The 22,287-nt window shown below is 35.3% G+C and overlaps 1 protein-coding gene across 2 annotated transcripts; it reads right to left on the bottom strand.

Annotated features, from left to right (window-relative positions):
- Positions 1 to 478: 478 nt before the first annotated feature.
- LOC138325157 (transforming growth factor-beta-induced protein ig-h3-like) lies at positions 479 to 21,039 on the bottom strand. 2 transcript variants are annotated; one of them, XM_069270631.1, is made up of 15 exons: positions 20,819 to 21,039; positions 9,652 to 9,747; positions 8,921 to 9,070; positions 7,794 to 7,888; positions 7,284 to 7,468; positions 6,496 to 6,690; positions 5,907 to 6,057; positions 4,471 to 4,608; positions 3,854 to 4,066; positions 3,143 to 3,276; positions 2,588 to 2,761; positions 2,130 to 2,219; positions 1,595 to 1,741; positions 1,330 to 1,423; positions 479 to 886 (listed from the first exon to the last, which is right to left on the bottom strand). In XM_069270631.1, exons 1-15 carry the CDS (start codon positions 20,989 to 20,991, stop codon positions 657 to 659), a joined length of 2,265 nt encoding a protein of 754 aa, XP_069126732.1. In that variant the 5' UTR covers positions 20,992 to 21,039; the 3' UTR covers positions 479 to 656. The 2 variants fall into 2 exon arrangements, with proteins under 2 accessions (XP_069126732.1, XP_069126730.1); XM_069270629.1 differs by lacking the exon at positions 20,819 to 21,039 and adding an exon at positions 15,045 to 15,270.
- Between the last annotated feature and the right edge of the window lie 1,248 nt (positions 21,040 to 22,287).

Raw genomic sequence — 22,287 nt, 5'->3', positions numbered from 1 at the left:
CTACATATTAAGAAGTATAAAAGTAAAAAGTTTTCAAGATAAGCACATTTGAAAATCCAACTGCACCAATCGACTGAGTCGTCCTTTAAAACTGACTCTGAGGTGTTACCATCGACCACCATCTTAACCATTGTCTGAACCAAGTTTAAGTTTGATAATAGTTCTGTGTGGTCAATAAGACTTGCTAAGTCATACAAAAACGACGTAATCTTCTGTAGAGTCACTGGGTAGGTCGAATCCTATGATAGTAATAGATTATTCCAATAGCTATGAGGTTAAGTTAAAAAATGCAAACCTGGGCATATCAACAGTTACACAACCTTAACGAAACATATCAACAGTTACACAACCTTAACGAAACATATCAACAGTTACACAACCTTAACGAAACATATCAACAGTTACACAACCTTAACGAAACATTTCGTAATAAACTAGTCCACCGAACAATTACCCACTAGAAATATCAGACACTCAATTATGAAAATTCATTTTAATTGCAAAACATACAAAACAAATGATTTCTGAAAAATCATCAGAAATGGGATCGTCATCATTACAAATACATGTATACATAAAATAGAAAAATAGAAAATAAACGTTTCAAACTCGCATGACTAGAAATTGGAGATCGCAATGAAGACAAGATTGGACATTTAAAAGAAGTCCCAGAAGTTGAAGTTCCATCGGTTCTGCGTTCTGGCAGCGAATCCATCGACCACCTGGATGACACCATTGGTAGCAGTGAGATCACACTCTGTGATGGTGGCACGGCCGATGGACGAGGTTCCGTACATGGACCTGAGCGTCAGTAACGAACCGGCCAGAGGTCGTACATACCGTCCCGTGTAAAACCAGTTCGTGATAGCATGGCAACAAAGGGTTCCTGAAATAGTTACGACATAGTGATGTTAGTATGATTTCGAACTTTAAAATCGCATTATGATCTATCAGTGTTACCTCCCTTCTTTTCACGCCGTCTCTGTACCTCTGATTTTCCCGGTGACTTTAACTGAAGCGATTCTCCGTCACGTGGATCAGTGCTTTTCGTACACAAGTTCAGTTCACCGACGGAGTGAAACGATGGGAAACAATTCTTGTAGATCAGAATGGAAATAAACAATGAAGGTTAACTTAGAAATTTATCGAATGGCCAGTAGTCAATCAACTACAATAAGTATTTTGGTTTTTTAGATTTATCTAAAAATTCTTCGGTTTCTCTGCAATATTCTTCAAGAAAATGAACTAAATAGATTAACGAAAAAATGAACCTCCTTAATATTTATGCAACTGTTGCCTTGCTTTGCACTACGTGTTAATAGTACTGACCTCTAATGATATTTGACTGGATCAGCTTTTCAATTTGGCTCGTGTCGTTTTTTCGCAGGATATCTTTGATGCCTCTAGGAAGATCAGCGAACGCCTGCAAAATTGTATCGAAAAGTAGGATAATGCCTATTTTTCATAACATTTATAAAGAACTGTTTTATGAAATTTGATGCAATATACAGCATTAATAATACGTTCAAAATCAAGGTTAATGGCATTCTGAAATTAAAGTCTACAAGACAAGGCATTTGCAAGTTAAACGTACCTCGTTCGGTAGCGCTAGGACGGTTAGTGGGTCATCTTCATCAATAATCTGCTCCATATTTGTCTGTCGTAATAACTCTACGAACTTTGAGAAGCGTGGATCACTCAGGAGAACCTGCATAGCACTGCCACTAGGGGGAGTCAGTACCTATCAACAAAACGTCAGCAGTTAATGGTACTGTTGCTAGGGAAACAAGCAAACAAAACACTGCGCTAGGGGGAATCAGTAAAACGTCAGCAGTTAATGGTACTGTTGCTAGGGAAACAAGCAAATAAAGCACTGCACTAGGGGGAGTCAGTACCTATCAACAAGACGTCAACAGTTAATGGTACTGTTGCTATAGGGACACAGACACACAAGAAAATACATGTAGCTTACAGTACGTACTTCTGCAAGGGGAAGTTAATTTTATGAGTGAAAAAAATATCGTATCAAATATATGGCTTGGACGAAGAGAACATATTGTACAAATAAGGAAAAAACAACAAACCAGTCATCAGTTACAATATGTTTAAGTCGTTATTTACATAGATACCTTGTTGACGTAATGGACGATGCCATTGCAGATTCTGGCCGAACTGCTAATTATTGGTACACATTGTGCCAGTCCAACTGAACCGTGGCGCTTAGAACAGAGAACAACATACATAAGTCGTCTAAAGTATCTCATCAATGTGTCAGTTTTTGCAGGAAGCGTAAAAAAAGTTTGACACCAATTGCAACCAGAAATTTTAACATATTATTTTCAAGCTTAATTAAGACATAAAATAACTTCTTACATTCCCTGTTAGTCGATTTCGAATCCAATTCCTCTCTCAATAATTTCATGCATTTTTGTCAATTTCCCCTGGCATCTGTTTTATCCAGGGTTAATCATTCAAGATGACCACTTATCTTATTATTTATTTATGGAACATACATCATATGTAGCATCGGTTAAGAAATAATATTTTCCTTCATTTAAATGTTTAATTATTTTCAAAGTTTGCATACCATTTCCATGTACTTGTTAATTCGGATTTGGTTGTCTTCATAAAAGGAGTCCAAACGTTGATCATTGTAAAACGTTTTTGCCGAGTGGACACCGGATGTCACGTGATAGGCAAGGACATCCCTCAGGGCGGAAGTGTTGTCCATTAGAGAATTCATAGTTTCTGGGTCGACTTTCTGTAAATGAATGATTAATTCAAGGGTATACACATTTCTGATCCAGTTAAATGAAAAGGGTAATTTTTTAAAATGTTGCAATGCAGTTACAGCTTATTATTGCCCTTACACTTATTTTGCATTCATTTAATTTCGAATGTATATCAACAAGTTCAAATTTTGATAAACAAATAAGGAGACTATACATACACAGCGCAAATTTATTGTACCGCAAACAATTTGAAAACTAATGTAGTGAAAATATCAACGTTTACAGTAAGCAACTCAGTTTTACCATTTGTAGTTTTATTTCGTTGAATTTTTGCATATTTCTTTTTTAAAGAAAATTATTGTGTTATCTAGTAACTATCTTCATTCATTAAATAGATATCAAAGACATACTGCGAGTGCAGCAGTTGTAGGAGCGAATAGTGTGATGCCTTCACCATTCCGTAAGTCGCCTTCCAGGCCAGCCCTAACAACCAAGTCCATCAGTTCCGGTACCTGGTCGCTAGCGATATCCAGCACATCTTTAGCTGTGGATGCAACAAGAAATCGTTAAAGATTGATGATACTGACTCAAGGTAGGGGCTTTACAAGTACAAGTGCATTGGTATGTGTTGATCGAAAATGGAAATTTAAAATAACAAATAGTGTACAATTTGAATGTAAAGCGAATATCGTTAAAATGTTTTATTTCTTTTGTATTTTGTTTACAGATTTAGGTAAAGATGTTTACATGTAATATTTAAATAAGTACTGAAAGTATATGTGATAATTGGTTACTACAAGTAAATTGTTTTGTGTTATACTGTATGCTTTGTATTGAATTATTGATCATTAAATCATAATTAAGCCAAGTGGTGTTTTAAGATACTATTTAATTTTCCATATCTATAGCCACTTTTACTATAATGTGCTTTGAGGTTTTTTTCAGTATAATAGAAATGCATTACAGATGATGAGAGTATGGTCAACCCTATCAATAACAATCTTCAAAGACAAAGGAAAAAACACAGTATTAACAGGGATGTGGTCTTTTTTCACAAACCTATTTATGTTTAAAAAGCATGTTTACGTCATATATATCATGGTTCATCGTAGTTACTCTACCTCTGTCTAGGAAGAGGACTTGGTCGACGAGATGGATGACACCATTTGTGGCCATGATATCCGAGGCGACCACCTGATGATCCTGAACAAATATTTTATCGTCCTCGTCCCGTGTTAGGTACAGGTGTGAGTTTAACAGGGTCTTCGTTCTAGATCGGCCCTGTACAGCACCAGAGCAAATCACATTGGGAAGAATGTGATTCTTCAGCACTTCTGGAAGTTAAATGGTTAATGCAAATGAAGTTGCAAATGTTTTATTGTGGCTTTTATTGCATGGAATGTATTCTTTTAAATATTATCAGAGTAACAAACTATTATAAAGTCTTAACACGTATGCTATCCAGAATTAACCAATACTGTGTGATTTATTAATTGCAGATGAGTGAGTATAACAAAGGCTTTGCAAAAAGGTACAAGTAATAATAATATTAAAAAAAAAACAAAACAAAACAAAAAAAAAAAAGATTCCCAAAGTGAGAACCTATTATTTATTTGGTCACATTCTAGTATCATTAATAACTGGCTTTACGTTGTAATGCATATAATTTCATTTTGGTATATAAATAAACATCAGCATTAACAAAATTAGAGCGCATGATTCACGGAATATATCTTACTTTTGAGACAGGATGTTTGGTTTAACAGCCTATTGAGAACACCACTTTCCAGCTTCCTGAACGCCGCATCAGTTGGTGCGTAAATGGTGAATTGTCCTTCTTCACGAAGTAATGAACTCAGCGCAGTCCTACCAAGAGCTGCAAATGCAAAATGGCAAAATATGTTTTATAACGATAATACACTACTGGCACAGTACAAACTAAGAAAATATATTGATATATTAAAAGTATATAATACGAATACAATTATTGTGGTTGAAATACAGTCATAATTAAAAATGGCAAAAAAAAATAAAAAAAAAAAATAAAAAAAAAATATATTGACAAGCAGTGAAATAACATTTTTAAGGTTTAAATGCACACTACCTCTCCGATACAAAAAAATAAGTTTCTTAAAACCAAAAATATGAAATTAATATTGATGGCCTAAAATGAGGTTACAGCACCAAATAAATGAGATAAAAGATCCAAGTCAGTGACCGGTAAGCTAGTAACGTTTCAACTCTACAAAATTTATACTAAGTAATTACAAAAGGCCTGGTCAATTGTACAGATAGCCAGATCGATGTGGCTAGAGTTGATAAGACCAACACGGAAATTTGGCTCTCTGTGCAATTGATCAGGCTCCGCGCGCCTCCGCCTGCTTTCGTTATGTGCTTACATTACTTATCAGCATCCATGATGGATGAATTGTAATTATTTCTTTACTTATTAATATTTGAAAAATATGTAAATAAAATAATAATTGTTCACCCACTATGATGAAACGAGAATATTAAGTGAGCAAATTAAACTAATCAATTATATTATTTGATGAATGAGTGATTATGTTCAAATGTTACATACATTTGTACATGTACATGTTAATAGAGTATTTAGATGTAGATAATAAATGTGTACAATATGTATGTATGTATGTATGTGTGTGTGTGTGTGTGTGTGTGTGTGTGTGATGGTGTGTGTGTAGGTATGTAAGTATGTGTGTGTGTGTGTGTGTATGTATGTATATATATATGTATGTATGTATGTATGTATGTGTGTATGTATGTATGTATGTATGTATGTATGTATGTGTGTGTGTATGCATGTATGTATGCATGTATGTACATGTATGTATGTATGTATGTATGTATGTATGTATGTATGTTGCATGAATCGGTATTTTTTATGAAAATGAAAAGAATAAACGAAAATGCTCAAAAAATTTAATATTCTCAACTCTGAGTGGAAAAAAAGGAAAAAAAATGACATTTTGTAATTTGGCTACCAATATGAAAGTAAATTATAAAATATGATTGTTACATTGATGAAGTTGTTCCTCATAACATACAGTTGTGGAATCTCAAGAATAACTAAGTACTCGTACAGTTTTAGCTTATTCCTGATCTGGTTTAGCTAGCGACTTGTCATACTATATACAATAAGACCAATCTTACCGGTTTTGAGGTAGCTGAGATTAGGGTCCTTGGAAATGATGTCAATAATTGTCATGGTGACAGGGGTCAGCACCTGGTCCACCACATGTATGACCCCGTTTGTGGCTAGGTTGTCTGATGACGTCACTCGTTGACAGTTGGCCATCATCACCTTTAACACGAATGTATATAAATAAACTGGCTAATTCTAAAATTTGAAATAAAATAAAAAATGTGAATTGCACATCTTTATGTCCCCATTTTAACAAATAATATTTATTGGAAAACATTTCCATCGTATGTTTGACGATTAAACTTTTCCGAATAGGTTATGGGATAAGTATAAATGTTTTATTGCAATATATATTATTAAGCAAATCGAGAAATTATCAGCAAAAATAATTCACAAGAATTTCGATATCCTTATCTTCTTGAAAGGGCCATGTAATAAAGGTTTACTTTTTTAGAAATTCTGTTGGTCAGCTATCGACAAGCATCTTGCTGACAAGCCTCTTATCAAATTATACTACTAAAAAATACAAGATACTTTTTTTTCTTGCATTTAAGAAAAATAATATTCACAGTCATAGACTGGTATATCCTTGCTCACCCTGGTGCCAGTGTTTTCGTAGAAGTTGATACGGATCTTCGAGTCCACTGGGCTAAGCGTATCGATGAGCTGCTCGTCCTGCATGGACGATGTCGGGAGGATGTCGGTACTGAGATGTCCCAGCATCACTCTAGACACCTTGGACGTTAGTTCTTCTATCATCGACTCTGACACCACCAGGACCGATCCCATGTCCTAGATCAAATAGACAATATTCATTTCAAATAATTTTAGATTTAGTTGTTATACTTAAAATAGACACAATGAATATTGTATGACATTTAGCAAACATGCGCGGAGCAATGAACAATTGAATTGTTGAATTAACAATTTAATTAACAATGTAATTGTTGAATTGTTGAATTCAACATCTGAATTAGTGAATTTAACATCTGAATTAGTGAATTTAACATCTGAATTAGTGAATTTAACATCTGAATTAGTGAATTAACAATATCGAATGTTTTACCCCATCAAACTCAGCTTAATACACAGTGCACTGTGAACCAAAATATTATAAAAAAATGTTTGTATCACAATATAGATGTTACACGACAAACACGGGAAATGAAACACAGTGGTATGTAATGATATCACACCGCTCATTATTTCTCATCCTACATCTTTCATCGTAAAACACAAGCATATCAGTCACTACATGATATCAGCACTTGGCTGTGTGGCAAAATGATAGAAAACTGAAGAAACTTTATAGTAAAATAAGCAGCAGATTCTACAACAGATAGGTCGTTGAAAATCTCTTAAAGTATATGAGTATATTCGTGTACCAGGTTGATTCCAGTTGAGGCCGGCAGGACGTTACCGAATTCATTAAAGGCGTCATTGGTTGGCGCGAACACTGTGAAGTTTCCGGCTGTGAGCTGATCAGTCAGATCTACACTGTTAGCGGTTTCCAGGAACTGTTGAAGTCCGAGAGTGTTGGCGGTCTCTTGTAAACTCTGGAGGTTAATCTCTGCAGATACATTGTGATAGCAAAGGTAACATTTATTTCTCAAAGTCGTGATAGCAAAGGTAACATTTATTTCTCAAAGTATCCTTCCGATGCTGCTTTTGTCAAATGTTAATTTATAAAACACATACTGTATGTATATTTTTGTTCGCTAGGAATTACATTTTGTGATACTAGCAGCAAAGTAAATTTCAACTAACTTAAATATTTGTGAAAAATAAAGAGAGAGAATGGTAAGTAAGATAACCTGTAAAGCTTGTTAATGTTAGATATTGGCAAATGCATAACTATTTCGTGTAATAGTACCTTATTAGAGCTTTTTAATTACCATTTGGACATCCGAAGTCGGACGGTTTTCTGGAGAAGCCGTCACAGCATTTCTTTGAAACGGTTGTTGTAGTCTCAACTCCATCCGCACGCTTACTGGAATATCAATTGTGTTCGTCTAATGGTAATATATGAAATAAGATGATAATATTACATAGTATGGCTGTTTATTTTGCTTTCACCTACAAATTAATGTGTGAAATAACTTCGTTATTTGGAATCTGAAAAGAAGAATTTAGGTTTGATATTTTTATCTTTATTTGATAAGTATAATGCTATGCTATATTCGGTATGATGTCTTATTTATTTCATGTATTTCATTTTTGTTGTTGTTAAAGTGAATAGTCGGGCAAAGAAAACCAGTCTAAATGCGTTCATTGGCCTTCCAAAAATTCTCACATATTGATACGACGGCCAAGTTCTGCTTACGTTTCCCAGTTCTGACCATTAAAGTAAAGGAAAGTTGAGAGTGTTGAAAGCGAGGCTGCGTGTAAATGTAACCACGGACATAGTCAGCCGGGAGGACGTTTTAGGATTCCTATACTTTAAATCAATTTCTTCGTACGCAGACAGATGGCGAGAGATTTTATTTTTCTATTTCATAAGAAATTATACTGGATACATTCACACCATTTTTACCGACTTTAGCCATCCTTGCCCGACTGTTCTCTTTAATGTGACAAGATAGAGAATGTATAGAAATACCTACATTTTCTCACCTAATAGTTTACTTTTACTAGTTAATCACTAAATAACAAAAATCCCTTACCAAACAATAAAGATTCAATGTATTGTGAAGCAGATCATGTTTGTGTTTAGTAATCCATCACATGATTAACTGAACTTCATAACAAATAGTTTATTGACGGATCGCCAGCTGTCAATCAAACCGCGCGTGACTTTGCATTTGGTATTGTGTATGCTACGATGTTTGCTCCGACAATGAATAGGTACACGTCCGCTTGCGAGCACGAAACGTGGATATATTACACCTGGCGATCGGTCAATGGAATTGTAATACTGTCACTGGAGCATTATATCAGATATTCTAATAAACGTACGTGTACATAACACTTTCAGTGTAACTTTACTAAAATACAAAGCTTACTTCAATGTCATTCTACTTACCTTCTGACGCATTTATAGACCGTTTGTGTTACATCACATGACTCGGAGACACTGTACATATAATGATGATCTTCCTTCTCGTCTAACGCGACCTCCTCTTCCTCCGACTCTTCGGGCTCATCGCTGGTAGTCGTCTCGCATACGTTAGGGCTGTAGTAATATAATTGCATCAAATTGGATGATATTATGTTCAGGGATTATTAAAATACATAAGTAACCTTAAATACAAGTTGGAATTAACATAAAATTGATCAACACGCACTGGCATGAGGAGGCTAATTTTTCTATACATACTTCTCAATGCTTTTTACTTTATTTTCGTTTTTAAAGTTTGGTGATACATTCATACACTTCAAGTTTGAAAATGATGCAATCTAGTGCAAGAAGGATGTGAGTGGAATATCTCTCAATGTGCACTTTAAGATATAATGTCACATCCTTGTTTTACCTAAATTAGGCAGATAAACATACAGCATGTTCATATAAATACATAATTTTGTCAAACTTTAAAAACCTGGGACCAGTTTCACGAACATGCCTTAACTTTTCAGAGCTACTTACACTTAATATATTCCCTTGACATCTGTAATGCTTTTCTATACCGAAATGTTAATTATAACGTAACGTAACGTAATTTCGGGGTTTTCCACTTGCAATGAAATATAAATCAGAAGCTTGGATCCTTTTCTGAACGAACAACATAGAATAAAAATGTAAATTATTTGACTTACCCGTCCCACCAGTTGCTATTCTTCCCACCAAAATTGATACTGAATTCAAAGGCTGGGCGGTTGTCTACGCCGACCTTGAACTCGGGATATCTGAAACTAAAATGATACTCCTAATGTTAATCACTATATATACTGCCATCTAAAGATGTATTCTACTGCAAAAGACGATTTCGGTTGGTTGGGCAGAGTTGATTCTTTGAGCAATTCAGGCTGCCAAATTCGCTTGCAGCATTTCAGTGATTATGTTCTGTAACTATAAACCGATAAAACATCAAGACAGGAGATATTTAGATATTTTTTTTCTTTTGGAGAAACACATCACAATATCTAAACCTCAGTACAAGTGTGATATTTTCATTTAAAGACGTTCCACCGCCGACAGAGTATAAACAATATTTATCACCTACAAGTGATCTGTATAGGTAATTTCTTTATTCGGTTCATTGAGTGTCAATTACCAATGATTCTACAACAAATAGTTGATGGAAAACGTTCGCTACATTGAAAACTTAGATTCATAAAACTTTTTAATGTTATAGAGTGAAGAAATTTGTGACCAAGCAAAAATCAATACAGCTAAAACTTCGATTCATCGGTGTTCGAATCATAAGAGGGTTGACTGTATATGATGAAATTAGATCATGCGTTCACAAAAAGTTGTTTTAATTTACATGTGCACATGTGTACTTTATAAATGCTAATATTCACAGAGATTTTAATTTCGCTATGTTCACGGATCGCTTCAAACTCGTGGAATTTATCAAAAATCATGGTTTTACTTATTGTAGCCCGTCGTCGAAATGACGCTTTTTGGTACAAAGATTATTTGAGAAAATAACCCCCGCGAATAGGTTGAAAACAGTAGATCGCGAAATTTTACACCGCGAAATTTAACAACTCTACAGAAAGCAATCTAAGATGAAATGAGTTATTGTTCTAAAGCAAAATAAAGTAATTATGGCCAATTACTTGAGGGTTTGTATATTTAGAAGTAGATGCACCAAACGACATATAATCTATATAATGCACATGCTTAGCATACCATCCTATATATGATATAGAATAATTAACGTTCTTGGTTGAGTAGACGGTGTCGGGTCACAAGTAGGTACATTGTTAGTATATATACGCAGAAAACCCCAAGCGGTTGAGTGAGGTCAAAGTCTACATGAAGTGGTCATGTAAAGTTCATTTAATGGGTAAAATTTCGTGTTGTTGCTGTTCAGAGAAAACAACCCCCTAAACTCAATATTACGCTGTGATAAAGCTTTTCATATAAAGTAGAAGGGAGTCATAATTATCAAATGCTTTTTGGGCAGATATCGCAAAATAAGTTTTTCAGATCGTGTCCATTAAAAAAAAACTTTGAAAAAATGTCTTAAGTTAAACAACAGAACATTCCCGTAAGTCATCATAACTTTCTTGTACAGTAAACGTGTATATTATCGAGTGGGGATATTTTTGCTAAGTCAGCTTTCATTAAAGTTGAATGTCAACTGTTTCTATATCCGCTGATTAGTTAATAAGTATAATAAAACATTCATTACTGGTATTTCTCCGTTACACTTATGAGGCATTTAACATAAATTTGGGTGGCTCATTATTACATTTCACCCCATTAATTCAATGTCTTTGAGATGTATTTATATGAGGATAACTTGTGTCCTATTCTCTTGTCACTTAGATACTGCTGTGTCAATCTATAACCTTATTTTCTTTTCTCAGTTAGATAACTGTTGTGCTAATCGATGCCCTATGACAGCTATGGAATAATTTAACATACCGCTATTATGTCGTAATGAGTTGTCTTATAATTTTGTCACTAAGATAATGTCGCAAAAACTTGTGTCTTATTTTCTTGTCATTGAGATAATCCCGTAACAACTTGTGTGTTATAGTCTTGTCATTTAGATAATGTCGTATTGACTTGTATCTTATATTCTTGTCATTGAGATAGCTCCGTAACAACTTGTGTGTTATATTCTCGTCATTTAGATAATGTCGTAATGACTTGTGTCTTATATTCTTGTCATTTAGATAATGTCGTAATAACTTGTGTCTTATATTCTTGTCATTTAGATAATGTCGTAATAACTTGTGTCTTATATTCTTGTCATTCAGATAATGTCGTAATAACTTGTGTCTTATATTCTTGTCATTCAGATAATGTCGTAATAACTTGTGTCTTATATTCTTGTCATTCAAATAATGTCGTAATAACTTGTGTCTTATAATCTTGTCACTTAGATAATGTCGTAATAACTTAAAGTATAGCATATAATCCTATCATTTAGATAACACTGTGCCAATCCGTGTCCTATGTTTTCAATTCGATAATTGTCGGGGACAATTTGTGTCCTATTATTTTGTCAATTAGATAATTGTCGTGGCAATTTGTGTCCTTTTCTTTTCTAGATTTGGTTGTGACATTCTGTTCCCTATCTGAAAATTACGGCTTTGGTAAGTCAATTTTTATTTAAATTTCTATCGAGTATTCAGGGCCATGTTATTACCTATGATTTTGTCCTTCGCTATCCTTTCGGCTGTGATGATACGAGAACTTTGAGAATTTAGGATATCTTCCTTTGTCATGTCTGACATATAGTAATCTATAGTCGAGCAGTTCACGCTCAGTAAGATAAGGTAGTATTTATTGGTAATAACCTTATAGTAAAAACACATTTTGACAAGTAAATAAGCAAACACTCAACATATTACAAAATTACATTTATTTGACCAATCCAAAGCAGAACTAATTTGCGAAATATTTTCAGCGAATGCCATTATTAATTTGATGTTTCGTATTAAGAGATAATGAGATAAGGAATTTTCGATGAAATGATGAGAATGCCAACATATAAAGAATTAAGAGTTCAGTTTTGTATTCAGTATTTTACAGAACTACTGGGGAGGGGTGACTTCGACCTCCTCCTCCTGACAAAATGGAGCCAGGCGTTCCGGAATAGCACATCCGTTCCGCTCTATTTTCTCGCACCATCTCGTCCGTCGTAGCAGTCGTAGCTGCTGTCTGTGTTGTCGAAGATTCATCCATCTGTTGAATTGATTTGTTCGTCCTCGACGTCTTGCAATTCTACGATTCTGGTGCAGCTGACGTCGTTCGAGACGCATGCGTCTGCGAAAGTTATCATCAGACCTGGGTTGTGGGTCAATCTCTAGGTCAGAGTTCAAAGATGTCAGTCCTCCTACCTCTACATCATCCTCTTCCTCTTCCGTCAGGTCGTTAAACTCGTCGACCTCTTCATTATCGAGATTGTCTCTCATACAGCTGTAAATGAAATAGAAGTATTATATTATTGTGGTACAATATTCTTATGTAGTAATGGCATAATGTATAGATCTAATGGTAATATTCACATAATAAACATACTACAAACCCTTTCGGGTTAAGGTTGTACCTAAGTTATAAAGTTCACACGTCCTAGACATTATGTGCCAAACTTGAAATATTTGACACCAATTGATGTCTTTATATATCAACAATCACACATTAATAAAGATTCATTGATAAATAGACCGGTGCATACGTGTTTGAAGGCTTATGTCTTAAATGGCTTAAATATATATTGTACTGTAATCAGGATGGAAAACTAGACATAAAATAGAGGGAAGATGTCGACATAACTAACAAACAAGTGTTCATTGAAACTACTACTCGTCACTGCCGCCTTATTCTAAACTGAACGCGCCATACGGGTCTTATTTCTTACTATGGTTACATAGAAACGGCTGTAGTTAACGTTATAAATAGTGCGCTTTTAAGATTATGCACTATTTTTGGAAACAAGTCTGAATGTGACGGTTTTACATATCCTAAAACGTATGTTTATATAAGACATCAGTGAAGTATTTTGCTCCGTTTTACTACAAATTACAAAGTTACTGGTAGGTATCTATTATGATGTTATAATTTTGTAAGCGAAGATCACGTCGTATGACGTTACGTTTGCGAAAACATGACGTCACAATCAATACCTATTCACAAGGGCAGATAAATATGTAATATGCAAATACAGAATAAAAAACTATAAAACATTTATTACGTAAACACAGTAATAACTTCTCATTGTATGGATCTGTCAGTAGAGTGTGTGGTGAGATGATTTGCGTGTTTTTGGGAGATTGCAGTTTGTTTGCTTTGTATCTCCTTGTAATAGTGTGTTTTGGGAGACTGTGGTATATTTGCTTTGTGTCTTTTTGTGATAGTGTGTTTTGGAGACTGTGGTATATTTGCTTTGTGTCTCCTTGTGATAGTGTGTTTTGGGAGTCTTCGGTATGTTTGCTTTGTGTCGCCTTGTGATAGTGGAACTCCTGTAAAATTAAGTGATATCTCACTGAAGCGTATTCCCAAAGACACTGACAAGCAATAGACGAAGCAGTCGTCCCACTCTTTTTGGGTTGAACGTTAACTATGGACGCATAGTATCAATTGATAGACTATGGATGTACTATTGGAGATACATACTCATCTTATCTTATTTATGTTAAACGTATTTCATATATTTCTCCAACAATGATATCAGTTATTAAGTTTTAATGTTTAGGCTGTAAATACTGATAATGCATATAAATATTCTAGATCGTGACATTGACAAGTTGATTGGGCACCGAGGAAACTTTAGATACCACTTATGATAAACGTACAAAACCCAAACCGGAAGTTCAAGAGTCAAGAACTTGTAACTCTAAACAAAGATAATAGGTACGTTTCATGTAAATAACATCAATGATTTGCTATTTGTAGCTCTCCTATTCAAACGAAAAAGTATCTTCATTTGTTTACTTAGTTTAAATCCCAGTTCTATTTATAGTAACATAAAATTTTCAGTGACATGCAGTAAAACGTTCCCTTGTAGCCCAAACCCTTATTTTCACGTACATTACAACTATACAAAGAATTCAAGTTATAGAAGTACCATTTGAACGCCTAGATTTCTTGAATCATACTTCAGTCAACAACAGATATAAGTCAAAGCTTTTAAAACTAAATTTACATAATGAATTTACTTAAAGTGTCTGACTTGATAAAGTCTGCGTTTTTTCAACCAGAGAAATCGTGGCTAGGACAATAATTGATTGCATAAACTTCGATGGTTTCGTCTTCACCCTCGATCTCCATGGGTTACAATTGCTGTCGTTAAGAGATAGTAACCCCTGCAGTATCGAGGATGGTGGCTATATATTATTATAAAATGAAGTCTTGGCATGCAACTAACATGGTTTGACTGTGGCTGCAAAGTGTGTAAATCAAAGCCAATAATGAAACCTGCTTATCTGGGTAAATGGGTACATGCAATTATGGAACAGCATATAGCTATATATATATATAGGTCTTTGATGGAAGTTTGTTCAAGAAATGAAAATGTGTTACTTACTTTCTCATGAAATTTATGAACTCCAAAGCTAGCTCCGGGGTACAGTCCCCCAGACCCCTCCGTCCAGGTCTGCGTTGAGGCCATACCCGTCTATGAATATAACCACGATGGGCTTCGGCCAACACGGACACCACGACCAGTACCAGCAAAAAGATCAGTGCATATTTCGACATTATGCTGCTGTTTGTGTACTAAGATGTCAGCCTCGTACTTAGTTTTAAGATGTTTTATTATATGACTGGTGTTTTTGCTGTATTTTGATTGGCTGATACGTTTCTCATAAGTATTCATCAACTGCGATATCAACCCCGAAATCGGCGGCGAAAAGCACGCGAGGTTACTGGACTCAGTCCAGATACCTCTCGCGAGTCCAGTAACCTGTGTCAAAAATAGATCGAGGGAAACTCCCTTTAGATGTGACGTCATAATCACTTTTGACGTCGAGTCGTACCCAAATATAGCGTTACGGGAGTTTCCTTATTCAAATACGTCGGATTAATCTATTGTGACGTCATTATACATAGTCGGCAACATATTTGGCGGAAGTTTTGTAAAAGGAACATCTGCAAAAATCATCCTGTTTATTGTAGTTAAGTCTTTTTGAAGAACATGGTTAATATCCTGTAAATGTCATATAATAAAACAGTTATCGACCTATTTTCAGGTGGATACGGTGAGTTATCAACCCTCGAAAATGATATAACCCTCGGCCTCCGGCCTCGGGATATATCACTTACTCGGGTTGATAACTCACCGTATCCACCTGAAAATAGGTCGATAATTGTATAATATGAGATGCGGTTGAGTACATTTTATTTCCTTAAAATGGGGTATATAGGGTCATGCAAGTTCCCTTCATGATATTTAGTAGCCCCTCTTCCCAGTACTCAATAGTAATTTCGATGAGAAAATAAAGACTGATAATATCAATGAAATAGAGAAAACACCACGTAATACATGTTACTTAATATTTGAAAAAATCTGACAAAAATGTACACATAAATATTAGCAGGGTCACATCGATTCCAATAAGCCCTCTGCTCTCCGTCATATCTCGCTGAATGATGACGTCACAATAGTTTTTTTTTGACATCGCGGATATTCCCTTTATGCTATATTTGCCTACGATCTGAACTCATTGGAATCTTATATCTACCTGTGAAATGATTGTGATGTGACGTCATTTTATATGACGTCATAATGCAAAATTTCTAAATTTGGGTACAACCTGAGGGTTTTGGAATCTCATATCAACCTGGGATGACGTCACAATGCATAGTTCGGAATCTTCTGCTGGATAACGTGGCGGGAAAGTTTCAGTTAATCAGGAGCGAGAAAAGTAATAACAATTTGTGTCTTATAATCTTGTCACTTAAATCACGTCGTAACAACTTAAATAATGTCCTATAATTCTTTCATATAGATATTGCTGTGCCAGTCTGTGTTTTATTTTTGTCATTTATATAAATGGCGTGCCAATTCGTTTTCCTTTTCTTTTGTACATGTAGATTTGGGAATGACAATGGGTGTCATGTCGGAATGGGGTATAAATAACGAAACCACAACTTGTGCCCTAATCATCTGGACACTGTGAATTGATCACTTTACCCCGTCCTCTTCACTCTCAGATGTACTCTTGCCAATTCCATGAATGCACAAACATTATCAAGTATAAAGTGGTATGTGAATTAGTCCTATTCGTAAGCATGGCTCCGAATTCTCGAATAAAAAGTGCAGACTTCAGGTGTTCTCCTTTAACTTGTGTGAAAAGTTATGGCTTTGTTCAGTTCAATTTTTTTTTTGAAGTTTGTTTCGAGAATTCGGGACTAGGCTGTTATGTACCTATGCTATTGTGCTTCGCTACCCTAACGTCTGTGATTTTCTTCCTTTGTTATACAAAATGTAACTGATATACAGTAATCTATAGCCAAGAAGTTCACGCTCAGTAGGATATGCTTCATGTAATATCAATCGATAATATTTACATTGTCACTGTACAGTACCTATATGTTGCTATTATAAGCTAAGCCTGATGTATAATACTTTCCAGTTTTAACATTGGCTGTTAGGCTCGATTCATCAAAGTTCAAGAAAAGACTGGGTTTTACGTCATTGTGATAATTAACTGAAGAATATAATATATTCTTAAATAATTGAACAATAGTAAAATATTTTAAATGGATTGAAGTGACGTATTTATCGTGGCGTATCCCGTTTTATCGGTTGTCCATGGTAACACACTGTAATCATCGGCTGTTCCATCAAATGATATTTTTCTCTATGCAGACGTGTTAGTTTTATTTTTATTCTTTATTTTTCTTCTTTTTTCTTTATAAATGGGAATAACTATATAAATGTACATATAAGCATTGGTTGTCATATTTTGACATGCATTAGTGTGTAACATGCATTTAGTATTCTATCAGTCCGCCATGATAGATATGCTAGAACACCTATTTATACTTCAACAGGTTTATCATAACAAAGCTTTGAATCGAAATGATATATTTATTTGAAGCTATTCGCATGGATGGAATAGCCTTGGAACTTAATGAATGATGTAACCTTCGATCAAGATTTCGCGAGAAACTATGTTATCTTCCGGAGCGTAACAAAAAGAGTTCTACAATAACGTCGCCTTTATCCGGTGTCTATGCGAAATTTGCATGTTCCAATTATATATATATATATATATTAGAGCTGGATCTTTAGGGATGACTTCTAATAAGGATAGTAAAGGCGTGTATTTGCCGAATCAGTGCCTTGGTCTCTTTCCCCTCCACTGTATTAATACGCGTCAGAAAGTGACGTTCATATAAAAATTAACGTTGAATTCGTTTGTAACGTCATATAGAGAACACATAACGAAATCTTTCTTATACAGCAATGCATGTCAAAATATGCAAACCAGTGCTTAAGTAACCTCAAAGAAAAAACCCAATTATCAAGTTAAAAAACAAGCAAACACTAAACATATTACAAAATTACATTTAATCGACGAAAAGTACTCGACCAGTTCCATGCAGAACTAATTTATGAAGTGAAATATTTTCAGTGAATGCCATTATTAATTTTGATGCCTCGAAGTTTGAGATAATGAGGTAGGGAATTTTCGATGAAACTATGAGAATGCCAACTTATAAAGAATTAAGAGTTCTGTTATGTATTCAGTATTTTACAGAACTACTGGGGAGGCGGTGACTTCGACCTCCTCCTCCTCCTCCTCCTGACAAAATGGAGCCAGGCGTTCCGGAATAGCACATCCGTTCCGCTCTACTTTTTCGCACCATCTCGTCCGTCGTAGCTGTCGTCGCTGTTGTCTTCGCTGTTGCCTGTGTTGTCGACGATTCATGCGTCTGTTGAGTCGATCTGGTCGTCCTCGACGTCTTGCGATTCTACGATTCTGGCGCTGCTGGCGTCTTTCGAGACGCATGCGTCTTCGTGGGTTGACGATTTCGGTATCATCAACAGGCCTAGGTTGTGGGTCAATCTCTAGGGCAGAGTTCAAAGGAGTAAGTCCTCCTACCTCTACGTTCTCCTCTCCCTCTTCCGTCAGGTCGTCAAACTCATCGACCTCTTCATTATCGAGATTGTCTCTCATACAGCTGTAAATGAAATAGAAGTATTATATTATTGTTGTACAATATTCTTATGTAGTAATGGCATAATGTATAGATCTAATGGTAATATTCACATGATAAACATACTACAAACCCTTTCGGGTTAAGGTTGTACCTAAGTTATAAAGTTTACACTTCCTAACTGATACCAGTTGGTGTTTTTCTATGTCAATAATCACACAGTAATAAAGATATGTCCATACATTGATAAATATCAAATCGGCCTGTGCATTCGTGTGTGAAGGCTTATGTTGGTGTAGATATATATTGTACTGTAACCATGGTGGAAATCTAGACAAAAAAAGGGAAGATAACTCGACAAAATTGTCCGGATGCTGGAGTGATATTAGTAGAATCAACTAACATGCTTTTTGTTCGGTCATGCGGTGAAATATCTACCCCTGTAGTATCAAGAAACTTAATGCAAATTAATTATAAGTACCTAAAGTTTTCAAGAATGTAACCTACCTGACAAAGCGAAAGCTCTTTATTCTACCAGCAAAACAAGTGTTCTTTCAAAAATTTCCACTCGAATTCATCGAAGACGCATTGAAACTCCGAAGGATACACTCGTCACTGCCGCCTTATTCTAAATTCAACGCGCCATACGGGTCTTATTCTTTTACCATTGCTACTATGACCCGGCTGAAGTGAACGTAATACGAAATGTGGGTTTTTATTTTTATTATTTTTTATTTTTTAAGATTATGCCTATTTGTAGGAACAAATCTGAACGTGATTGAGAACTGTATATTGCGTGTGGTGAATGTTCGCTTTGTGTCTCCTATCCAATTTATAGTGCTATCTCACTGAAGCGTATTCCAAAAGACACCGACAAGAAACGGATAAAGGTATAGTATCGAGGACGCATATTATCAATTCAAAGACTTTGAGTGTAACATTAGATACATATGTATATATAATAGCTTATCTTTACCGATTGATCATCGTTTGTCTTTGATATAATCGAACTATAGTTTTATGCGGAATGATTGCCAAATCGAAGCGCAGATGTAATGGTTAATCGGCTTTGAATCAGGAGGCCCATGACGGGATAGTTTTACATTCGGAACGCGTATATAGATGGGTTTTGTTATATCTTAGAGGCGCGAGAAAAAAAATCTATTACCTTTAAGTGATCGAGATCGGGTTATCTCAGTCTCGGGCTAAGATTTTGTAACATCCCAACCTCGGCTAACGCCTCGGTTGGGATTATGTTACAAAATCTTAGCCCTCGACTGAGATAACCCGATCTCGTTCACTTACAGGTAACAGATTTTATTAATCTTATCTTATATACGTTAAATGTATCTCATACATTTCACCAACAGTTATATCGGTTATTAAGTTTTGATGTGTAGTTTAGACTGTAAACGCTGATCATGCATGTAAATATTCTGATCGTGACAAGATGATTGAGCACCAGGGGAAACTTCAGGAACCACCTATGATACACGTACAAAAACCTAAACAGGAAGTTCAATATCGTCTAGAACTTATAACTGTAAACAACGATCATGGGTGCCATTGATGTAAATAACTTTTATCGCCTACCAAATAGTTTTGCTATTTCAAACGAAAAATTGTCTTCGTTTATTTGCTGGGTACAAGTCCCTGTTCTATTTAAAGTAACATAAAATTTCCAGTGACATGCAGTAAAAACATGAATGTTCATGAGCATTACAACTATACGAAGGATTCAAGCTATAGAAATACCATATGAAGGTCTAGATATCTCGAAACATACCTAAGTCGACAACAGATATAAGTCAAAGTTTTGTAAAACTAAAATTACATAATGAATTTACTGCGTTTTTCAATCAGAGAAATCGTGAGTTGATCAATAATTGGTTGCATACACTTTGGTCATTTGACCTTCTTCCTCGAACTCCATGGGTTACTATTAAAGTGAGAGATGAGCACTTACAGTATCAAGAATGGCCTATATACTATTAGCCATAGCATGCAACTAAAATGGATAGATTGCGGCTGGTTCTAATGAAATTTTATAAAGAATATACAATAATGAAATCTAAATCTGGGTAAAGGACACATGCAATTATAGACAGTGTGTGCAAACCTTATTTAACGAATACAGTGACATACGGGTCATTAATTGGTGGATTTTTAAAGAAAAGAAAATGTGATACTTACTTTCTCATGAAATTTCTGAACTCCCAAGCTAACCCCGGGGCACGATCGCCCTGACCCCTCCGTCCTGGTCTACGTTGAGGCCTTACCCGTCTATTCATATGACCACGACGGGCTTCGGCCAACACGGACACCACGACCAGCACCAGCAAGAAGATCAGTGCGTACTTCGACATGTTGCTGATTCTTTGTGTACTGGGATGTCGGCCGCGTGCTTAGCTTTAAGATATTTTGGCAGATGCGGGCGAGTTCATTTAAGTTCCTTAAAAAGGGGTTTATGTGGTCAAGTAAGTTCCCTACATATTGATGTACTTGTGTACAAACACGCATGAAAAGTGTCAATTTTGCAAATAATACCCTAGTGTTATGTTACTAGATTACTGGTATCAAAATTAACATAAGTTAATTAGGGTTGTGTGAAAGTAATTAAGTGAGCACCCCCCAGAGAAGCAATGGGTACGCTATATTTACATGTGTGACCTCGTGAAGTGAGTCATCCCCCTTCAAAACACGCCACAGTACATACGTACATGCGTCATTATATAAATATAATTATATGGGGCTCGCCGCAAACAGGTCACAGGTCACCCCCCCCCCCCCCTCCCCAACACGAAGACCAGCGGACTCCCCTCCCTGTAGTCACGCCACTGGTCATGGTCGTTTTCTCGGCAAGATACCATAAATGGCAGATGTCTCTTCCAAGTATAAGTTTACAAATATAAAATAAGATGTATGATATGATAATGTATTTTGATATTTATTAAGTGTCAAACAAATTTAAACATGAAAACCAGGTCAGATGCAACATATTCAATTTTATCAGATTTTTTGATATAAGAAGTCCTTATAAAACAAAAACTGCATAACGTCTTACACGTAAAAATTTACAACCATTGCTATACTTATATATCCTTCAAAAGGGTGGACGCATCTCAAAATATAATTCACGAAATTAATACCAGGCTTACCGAATACTTCATTTATGTACAGAATTTTAACATAGTATTTGCATATCGATGTGGCGGTATACGATGTTTTATCATTAACGTATATAGCCTAAATATTTCAAACTGACGGATATTGCTGTCTTCTTTTACCAGAACAATTGCCAATCAAGCAAAGCTACGAAAAGTAGAAAACTTTCCTCATCCGATATTCGCTTATATTACAGTGTATCTATAAAATATCACATGTGCTTTTTAGAGAATAACTCATTCTAAATACTGTTGTACCTATAACTCGATATCTATCAAAGCATATCTATCAAAGCAATCCAATCGCATATGCATGTATAGTTAATTTTACTCTGACCAGTTTTTCATGTTTATAACATTAACCAGTCGCATTTAATAGGAAAACTAACATGTATATGTAGTCGAAAATTATTTTGATTCTTTTGAAATTAAAAATCTTTATACACATGTACATGCGAAATTGGGCCAATTTATTGCTGCTCATGTACGTATACGTGT

This window comes from Argopecten irradians, chromosome 6, assembly GCF_041381155.1.
Source record: "Argopecten irradians isolate NY chromosome 6, Ai_NY, whole genome shotgun sequence".
Classification (NCBI taxonomy): Eukaryota; Metazoa; Mollusca; class Bivalvia; order Pectinida; family Pectinidae; genus Argopecten; species Argopecten irradians.
Note: the sequence above shows the minus strand (reverse complement) of the source record. Positions and strands in the feature narration are given on the sequence as shown.